Source organism: Cyprinus carpio, chromosome A8 (assembly GCF_018340385.1).
Source record: "Cyprinus carpio isolate SPL01 chromosome A8, ASM1834038v1, whole genome shotgun sequence".
Taxonomy (NCBI): Eukaryota; Metazoa; Chordata; class Actinopteri; order Cypriniformes; family Cyprinidae; genus Cyprinus; species Cyprinus carpio.
In genome coordinates, this window is record NC_056579.1 from 17,483,802 (window position 1) to 17,494,090 (window position 10,289).

Here is a 10,289-nt window from a genome sequence, read left to right on the forward strand (position 1 = left end):
TAAGCTTAGTAAGAATCTGAGGTGTTGTAATCACTGATGCAGAAAGTAAAAGAAGCAGCTATGTGAATGAATTAAAATGCTGAACATGTTGAGGTTAGTAAATATTCAGATCTCACCGCTTACAAAGCTGCATTTACAGAACATCAACACACTTTACTCATTTATTTTAGTCATACATACTGTACTGTAGTGAAAAAACAGCAACATATTTGCATATAGGAATATTGTATGCTAACTGTCACTTTGCATTTAATTAGCTTTTGATTGGACTAGTTGACAAAAGTCAAGCTATGAACAACTCTAGAATAAACAAACAACAAGAAATAAATTAGTTGACATTTGTACCTTTGTTTGGTTAATTGCACACACACACACACACTGCTTTGCAGAGTTTTTCACCTGAGTGCAGAATACTCTCCAGGGATGTTGATGGGCTCATAATTAACATATTAAAGTTGAAAATGTAAAATGATTGAATGTGCACCTGAAAACAGCACAAATAGACCAGACAGAAAAACGTGTCCTCACGATTTCCCTAAGGAGCCACAAAACTGCATGTCACTATTTACACTGTATGATGTGTTCATGTGTGTGCATGTGTCTATACATGCAGAGCCAGTAGAGAAATGCTTAATTTATTGTAAAAATTATAATTAGTGCATTACCCAAGCAGGAAGTTTATAATTAGAGACTGCCTGAGGGGAAACATTGTCAAACTTCACCATTCTCCAACAATTCAGAAACGTGTCAGATGCACATCACAGATTAACCCCACTGCTGTAACTCAGATTTTTCTTCTGGTCCCACTCAAATGAAAGATGAATAGTTTGCCATGGGCCATTTTTCTCATTCTGACAGGTAGAGAGAAAATGGGCAAAGTCTCGCTCTGTTTACCATTTTTTAATTCCAGGCAGAGTTCAACATCACAGTGATTTTTGGAGGTGAAATTCAAAGGGGGCGCTTTGCTCTGTCTAGCAAGTCCAATAGCACTTAAAGTGTGCCTGAGGCAGGAAGGATGTTCCCTCACAGAATCTACATGTAGAAGTGGCATGTCTTGCTTATGGGCACAACCGAGGCCACATTCTATTCACACAACATTATAAATCGTCTCCAGTGATATATTGGTATGAATTATCAGATATTCATCTGATTATTCCTATTGTGTCTCCCACCATAAATAAAATAAAATAATTAAATTCAATTAATAATACATAATAAAATGTAATTTCATTAGAAAAACATAGAAATGGACATTTTTATCCTATTGTTAGTCATATTTATTTGCTTGGTCAACATCTTAGTAGGTTATGGTTAAGTGATATGGAAATGTAATGCAGTCAACTTTATTTTGATAGTCCACTATAGACAACCTACTAAATTTAAGTAACTTTGCAACTACATCTCAACTAGCAGTCATTAGAGAAATAGCAGACTGTCTGCTTAATATCTGCCAACACTTTATTTTGATGGCTATAACTTTACAAGCATCCGTCAAATTATTCTACTAACCCTAACCTAACAGTCTAGTAATATTCTAATGAAGCGTAGATGCAAATTAATGACAGTTAGTCGACATGTAGATTCAAAGTTACTTGTGGTTATTAGAATGTCTAATGCCATAGACTCACATACATATATTCCACTATATGTAAGCCATAGTAGAACTGTCAAAGCTAGTTCATGAACACTCAAGAGCAAGTTGACTGTTCGTCTGCAACTGTAGTTATACTGTACACCAGAGGCTGCGCAAATGTCTGGAATCTGGAAAAGTCATTCATTTTTTACTGTGAGTGACGACAGATTGACCGTTCTAAGATGACGGGCATGTTGACGTGCCTGGAGTGGTTGAATGTTTAATCTACATATGCATATCTATGTTTAAAGTGGACTATCGAAAGAAAGTGTAACCATAAGAGCAAATCTTCAAATGTTCGTCAACCATTCAAGCATTCAACAGCCCTGTGGTATAAACAGAAATATTTACCTTTTTTTTTTTTGCCAAACAACTTGTAAAAATGTCACATGGGCCAACAACACAAAGAAATGTACGAATTTGAATTAACTTGAAACATGCCGTTTGAACCGATTCACATGAATACATTTCTTCCACAATGTACAGCAGGTAATTTCCCTAAAGTTTATGGAATAATCAACCCCTGGGCCCACTATGACTGACAAATATGGCAGTTATGCTTTCTCCAATGATACAGTCATGGACATAGCCATGTGCTTCTTTAATAAGAGAATTTATGATTTAAATCAGAAATGCTGTTTAAAAAAAAAACAAAAATGATTTAATGCTGAAAAATTGATAACAAAGAATCAAAATTATGCTGCCTTCAAATGCACCTGGGAAATTTTTACCTTTGAGTTGGGCAATCATTATTATGACATGTCCCACATTGAGTCAAGAACATAATATGGAGGTAGCCTAAGCAAAGCAAAGCAAAATATACCATGTGAACAAAACAAAACAAACAAAAAATATACCATGTGAACAATAAAGCCAAATAACTACATCTGAATTCAAAAATTACTACTTTTTTTTTTTTACAAAATCATTTATTATAATTCACTCATTCACCAGTCTTACATTAAAAATAAGGTTGATATGAAGCATGGTTTGCCGTCACAAAGTGTACAAGGATGAATGATTTTGCGAGTATTTGTGTGTTGGTTTGTTTTGAACAGAGTTGTATGTAGCGGTGCAAGGTTTACACATCAGTGTCTTTCTGTGCGTTTCTGTGTAAACAATCAGGACAAGTGTGAGAGTTCTAAAGCAAAGAGCTGAGATGCAAATGAGTGGAAGAGAAATGGAGGAAGATGTTGAGAAGCGAAGGGAAGAGAGGAGGGCATTAGCAGAGCTGTGAACAGAGATCTGGGCTAATGTCAACAGGCAGCTGACACACATCACCGCTCTCGCTAATTAATTGGCTTTTAGTCACTGTCCTCTGGTTCTCCACCACCACCAACATCCCCGCCTGTCAACACACAATTTCGGTCCCTTCCTCCGTCTCTCGCTTTGTCTGTCTGTCTCTCTCTTTCACACTCTCTCTCCTTGCCAGCTGCAGTTCTGGCAGTTATTGCTTTTGCCTAAGCCTGCATCTAATTATGCATGTTTACATAGGAAACGCTGAAAGTTCACTGCATGAGCTAATGCTAATTCAACACAATCACTACATTCATAGATCAGGTGAAATGACACATAAAACAAAATAAAGAGACGTACCATACACAAACACTGATAAATAATAAGATATTGGTACTGTAACTGCAGTAGTATTTCTTTCACTTGAACTTAGTATTACGTGAATAGTGCATTTGTAGTTATGGCATGAACAGGAAGATATAAACACAATGGAGTAAATTTACTAAGATTGAATCGCACCTATTGATAGTGTTGTTTATTTGCACGGTTAGTTTTAGCACCCAGTTCGCTAAAGAATCAGGCAGTGGTGCAAAAACACATTTGGGCTGAACACAATTAGCAAATAAAATGTTGAAATAAACCAAAACATGTTCCCCACACTATAATTATAAATGAACTAAACTAAAATAACATTAAAATCCAAATAAATCCAAAAACCTAAATAAAAAAAAATTATAAAATAAATGTAAAAAAATCAAATAAAATTAATTTAAATATATAATTTTCCACACTGTTCCAAAATTTAATCAAGGAAGATGGCTACCATGAAATAATCTATGCATAGACAAAAAAAAAAAAAAAAAAAAAATATATATATATATATATATATATATTATATATATATATATAGCAATATTTATCTGCATATGTTTGTATTACAACATTTAAATAAATTACTTAAATTAATACATTTAAATATATAATTTTCCACACTGTTCCAAAATTTAATCAAGGAACCTAGCTACCATGTAACAATATGCATAGTAAATATATATATATATATATATATATATATATATATATATATATATATATATAGCAATAGCAATATTTATCTGCATATGTTTTTATTACAACATTTTAATAAATTACTTAAGTGAACATTTTAATTGATGACACAAAGGAATCAGTGTTTTGAATGAATTCAATAACATTATAATAACACTCGAATCAGCTCTTTAAAATGAAAAAGTGCACTCAATATACCAAGTGTCTGCACATATGTGTGGTTATAACTCCATCATTTGATTTTCATTTAATGAACACACAAATAAAATGGATCAAAATGGCACATTATTTTTTTAAGAATATGCAACAAATTGTCTAATTTACATAGAAGGAGCCATGCCTGTATATAAAATCAATTTTATAAAAGACTTAATTACAATGATCACGCATCACTTTGTGCTTGCTCAAACTAGTTTGTGGATGGTTCATGAAAAAGACACAGGGGTTTGCAGTGAAATCCCTCACACTCTTAAACAGCTCATATAATGCACTTACTTTTACAACATCTTGAAATCACTCATTCTAATAGTTCTTCATGCTTTACCTTTTAATCAGAGGAGGAGAGATTAAGATCGATTGAGTCTCGGATAAATAGCATTGTGTGGAGAGAAGGCTGAATAAGGGAGGGGCACACAGCGGACACAAATTGAAGCACTAAATCCCAGTGGGATACAGTCTCTGCCTCCCGGCATTGTATGTGTTATGTGGCCTTTGGGTTTTCTGGACTACAGCACCTGATTAAACCAACAGCTTTGTGAGAGGCAAACAGATACAGGGTGTTGCTGCAAGAATGCGATTTTAATTATAAAACACTGAGAGGTGTTCTTGATATCTTTAGAAACAATTCAGCACCAAAACCAGGCATCGGCATTGTCCACATGCTATACTTCTGTCCTATCTTGAAGGTGTCTGGAGATGATTACATCTCCTCTAAGCCTCAGTGGTCTTATTGCAAATGCCAACCTGGCTGCGTGGATGTACTCCAGGCCTGGCTGAAAGGTCTCAGTCTTTATTCTAACATAATTGAAAACAGATTTATTGGATTAGGGCGAGTCTGCATCTGTGTGAGTGCGCTAGTTCAGTCCCACCCTTCTTTGTCATAAACAATACCACAGCGACGTCTTGACAAACAAGCTTTGATGACCTTGTTTGGGAGAGCAGAATTTTACAGCGTGCGATGCAGGAATAAATGTATAGTTATATGAGTCGAAAGGAATGGAATGATTTGCACATCCTTGTAAAGACCTTCAAAAGTATGAGGCCTTATGAGAATTGAGCCAATTAAAAGAAGATGGCCAAAAGCGATGGCTCAAAATAAAACAAGATGTAGAATGGGACAATATGTACGGACACGCCGTGCGGATGTCTGACTGTATCATACTTATTTGCTTATTTACCACAATTGCAGGAAACGTAAATGGTAAATTTCTGGGTTTAAGTGAAAAGCTGATGCCATTTTTTTATTATTATTTCTCTGTTGTTGTTTTGTTTTTGTTTTTTGTTTGTTTGTTTTTTTTTTAGATAATTTCACAGATTTTGAACCAACTTTGTATTGCTACTATGTCGGTTGTACAATGTGTACTCTTTTTCATGCACCAAGATATTCCAGTATTTTTGTCAGCAAGTTTTTTTTTTTTTTTTTTCTAACACATTTTTACCTCACTGTATGATAAAAATCTATCATAAATAAAACTATAAAAAAGATAAATTATTACTTTTTATCCTTATTTGTATTTTTAAAATAATAATAAAAAAAAAAAAAAAAAAAAAAAAAAAAAAGCATCTTTTGACAGCTCCAGGGCTTTTGCAAAATCTAGAGATATATATAATAAAAAATAAAAAAATAAATAAAAAAATATTTTTATGGTCATCCTATATTTTTTTTAAAACTCTCCTTTAAAATTGTGCAAAAATTGCAATATACTAGTTTGACATTAAATAAAGTTGAGTAAGTTACAAAATTTTCACTTGGGGGTATACTATCCCTTTAAGCGTATGAACAAAAGAAGTTTTATAAATCTGTGATTCTCAAACTTTTCAACCACCATTGAGCAAATCAAAACATTAAAGTACCAGCTAGCTGTAACAAAGATCCCTCTGACTTTTCAGCTCTGCACAAAAACACATCTCTTTGAGCACGAGCTTAAGAACTGAGTGAAATAATGACATATTTTGATTGATATTCCAGTAGTTCAGATAAATCATTCTGCTGCAAGAGCCTCATCAGTCCGTTCATTACCCTTCACAGATCTGTGGTAGAGCACTATCAGAGCAGAAACTAGCACACTCACACATTTAGATGATTACAATGTATTTGCATGCATTAATATGCACATTTTGGAATTATATTTTGGATTTTTTTTTTTTTAACTTCTACTTTCTGTCTAGAAACACTTAGAACTCTTATGTCAGACAGGTTACATTATTGAATTGGATCGCTATATTCTGGAGGTTCTGAACCCCAAGAAATCTATATAAAAAAAGAGACATATCAGTGAGCCTGATAGCGCTTCACATAAGACTTATTGTCAGATGATAGATAAGATAGACATGCATTACTGAGGGATACTGTAGATCTCTCAAACAAGACAGTATCATATTATACTTAATTCCATATCTAAAGGATAACCTTATTTCCTTGCAGGAACTTGATTGCTATCCATCAAAAGACTACATCTGCGGAAGTGAGGTAAGAAGTGCATAGATGAAACTTTCCAAGCCAGTGAGTTCAAGCTTTATCTATGAGCATCTCCTTCTTGTGCATGAGGAAAAACACTTGATGACTATCGCGTCCAGAGGCAAAGCACAACTGCACAGCTTTATTGTAAATGTGTTTTATTACACATATCCCTTGTACAGTCACTTGCTCAACATATACTGCAAAAGCTTTAGAGGGTTTAGGTATGATTTTTAATAGTAATAATAATAATAAATTTGATTTACTGTAATAAAAGAAAAGGTATATTCATGGAATTGTAATGAGAATGAAATGACAAACACCACAGAAATTAATGTGAAATACAAAAAACAAAAAAAAAAGGTCAAAGTGAATGTAATACAATAATGTTTTACATTATTTATTTTTATTTTATTTATATGACCTAGACTTATTTCCATGAGGTTTGCATAGTATCTGGTGTTCCGTATAATATTATTATTATTATTATGTTTGTTTGTTCCTGGCAGGTTCCTGGCAGTCCGCCTAACACAAGAGTAGAGGACCCCAGAAATTCAAGTCCAGGCACAAAAGCCCTAACTGATGTTTTGATGCTTGGTCTATTGTTTGCTCTTGGAAACCTCGCTATATAGAACTACCTGAGCTTCATAAGCCAGCGCAGTGAGGATAAGGCTGACTTAAACCCCTCATGATCATCTTCAGACCAAACTAATGCCTCTCTCCTCTACTGCAGCTTTCTTTCTTTCAAATAAACACCAAACAGAAAGAACACAGAGACACATATCGAAAAGACTGCTGCATCCTTGCCATGGCCGAAAAGAGAACGTTGCATACCGAATGAGCAAATGGCCAAGAAACAAATATTGCGTACTTGGGTCTAAAGTCTGGTGCCTGATTGGTGGACCTGCAACTTAAGACCCAGGCACAGAGCTTTCCAGTCTAGTGTACTACTTCCTGCCGCCCACACCACCCATAAAAAGGGGCGTCTCGCAGCGCCCATCAGGCCTGAATTACCCGTTGTCTGGCACTGGATTACACCATCTCTGAGAGGCATTCTCCATCCCGGCCCACTGCCCATTTATTGGATTTGCTGCGCTCTTCTTTGACGGCTGCTTTAGCTTTCTCATTGCGATTATTCCTTTTTGGTTCCGTCTTTTTTCCTTCTTTTGTCCACCAGTTGAACAGGAGTAATTACTTTCCTGTGGTTCTTTTAAACGTGAAGTGTTTGAAGTTTAAATCTGTACCCTGTTGACACAGTGCGAGGTGGATGTCAAGGGCGACAGCTCTCTTAGTCACGTTCTATACTTAGTTTGACAGATTTGAAAAAGAAAAGAATGTCGAGATGATGAAAATGTACCAGTGGATCAACAGGAGAAGTAGATCTTTACAAATGGCTTTCATGTGGGTTCACAATGTCAATGGGCTGCCCACACATGTATAATTTTGTCTGTGAATATGAATGTTTTTTTTTTCCAAAAGTACAGCTGTTGATTATTATGTGTTGTCTTTAATTGAATTGAATGATGATGAGACTCTAGAGAAAGCAGTGGGAGTGACAAGAACTGCATGACTGAGGAAGACCTGGAGGTGCTCATTCCACTAACCATTATTACTCATGCCATAATCAATCTCTGGTTAAATGGAGTCCTATACAAGAAAAACCCTGACAAGGATGGCTAGCATTTTGGGACGTTCATTGTCATGTGAATCATTGTGTGCAATTTATGATGTGGCCTTACTCTTTGTTTTTCCTCATTATTTTTTAGTTGCTGTGTGGAGAAGGTCATGTTTTGATGTTCATAATGTTTCTAAAAATGGATTCACCCCATCACATGTTCAGTAAATGCACTATGACTCTTATCAACATTCCAAATACTGAAGTTATGAATAAAAAAGACATTGATATAGGAATATATACATATATACATGTGTTTATATATATATATATATATATATATATAGATATACCACACATATATGCATACATATAAATACATATAGTGTATATATATATATACATATATATATATATATATATATATATATATATATATATAATATATATATATATATATATATCGATGTCTATATTCACTGTAAAGTTCAAAACAATAGAGATTGATATATTGTTTCCTAGGCTTGTTACATACATACCATGATGATAAATATGAACATTCTTTGTGTAAATATGGCACTAATGGGAAATGGAAACACATTCAAGTTATGTTGTATCAGTGGGAATCTGTCTGTGAAAACATTAAAACGTCAACAGGCAAACCTTTTTTTTTCCATTAAAAGATGATTAAATACTTTAAAGTACAAAAAGATTTATGAGTACTCTGAGATTGTTTCTAAAAGGCTCCAATGATGTAATAATCAGCTCTATTTTACCAGATGCTCAAAAAATAATTTCTTCTCATTTGGTGTGAATGTCCCTAGAATTATACTTTTGTTGAAACATCTGGAATATATAGATATATAAATGTTATATTTTTGAAGTATGCTGCCTTTTTGAGGAATATATATGTATGTGTGTATACATACATATATATATATATATATATATATATATATATATATATATATATATATATATATATATATATATATATATATATATATGTATATATATACACACACACACACACACACACGTATTTACCGTAATCAACATTTGAAGTGGATCAAAAAGGTTCATCAAAGCTGCCCAAGACAAGAACGGGTATTGTTTTGGGTTTAGGACAACTTTGATGAAAGGTTTTGATCCACTTCAAAATATAAATAGTGTATACACACACACACACACACACACACACACACACACACACACACACACACATATATATATATATATAATATATATATATATATAATATATTTTTTTTTTTTTTTTTTTAAAGGGGCTATTATGTCAAAAGGCAGGTTTGTCATTGTTAAGTGAGAACAAGTGCAAATTAAAATGGTAAGAAAAATTATCCTGACATTGCGATTCTTGCTTTGAAGTGATTTTCAAAAATGTGCTGTCATATTCAGTGGGAACAGAAGTAGTGGTTAAAAAAAAAGTGTGAATTCTCTGAAGGGTGTCAGTTTACATTCAGTCTTGCAACCTTTTATCAAAAAGACAGTGAATTTGAATCTCAGTGTACCTGAGCTGGAAGCATCCACCATATGCTCCCCAAAAACAGCACTGATACTGTACATCAAAAAGGCCCACTGGGGTTTGGATAATGTTGTGACAGAAGTGTGACTGTTGAGTTTGTGTGTAGCTTACATGTACAGTATGTATGTGTATGTGATTTTTAGCTATGGTTGGGCGGGAAGGGGATTTGGTATCAGGGAGAGACCATTTGAATGACAAATGTAAGCTTCAGATGCAAAGAAATGAACTATGAAAAAGAGTAGCACTTCACAGAGACATTCATTGATGCTTTTGCTGTGTCACATGACTTTGATAAATCATCGCGATTTGATCACCTCTGGAATTAGCAGAGCTCAACATCATCTCATCACTGCTTTGATGTAAGGGTCACCTCCCTTTGTAGACTGCTGTGAGGTCCAGATATGCTAATGCTGTGCTTGTTTCCTGATCAATAAAGCCACTTCAATTTTTACTGCTTTCCACATTTGTTTTCTCACTGTGTTAAAGACATCCACTATGGTTAAAAAATAAAAGGC

At 34.2% G+C, this 10,289-nt stretch overlaps 1 protein-coding gene across 1 annotated transcript in view; it reads left to right on the top strand.

Moving 5' to 3' along the window:
- The window catches only part of LOC109097935 (GDNF family receptor alpha-2-like), a 67,205-nt gene extending 58,656 nt beyond the window's left edge, over nucleotides 1–8,549 (top strand). The window contains exons 8-9 of the mRNA XM_042762559.1: nucleotides 6,582–6,626; nucleotides 7,124–8,549. Coding sequence (XP_042618493.1) covers nucleotides 6,582–6,626; nucleotides 7,124–7,246 — 168 coding nt within the window. The 3' untranslated portion in view covers nucleotides 7,247–8,549. The remainder of the gene's footprint in view (nucleotides 1–6,581; nucleotides 6,627–7,123) is intronic.
- Nucleotides 8,550–10,289: the final 1,740 nt, after the last annotated feature.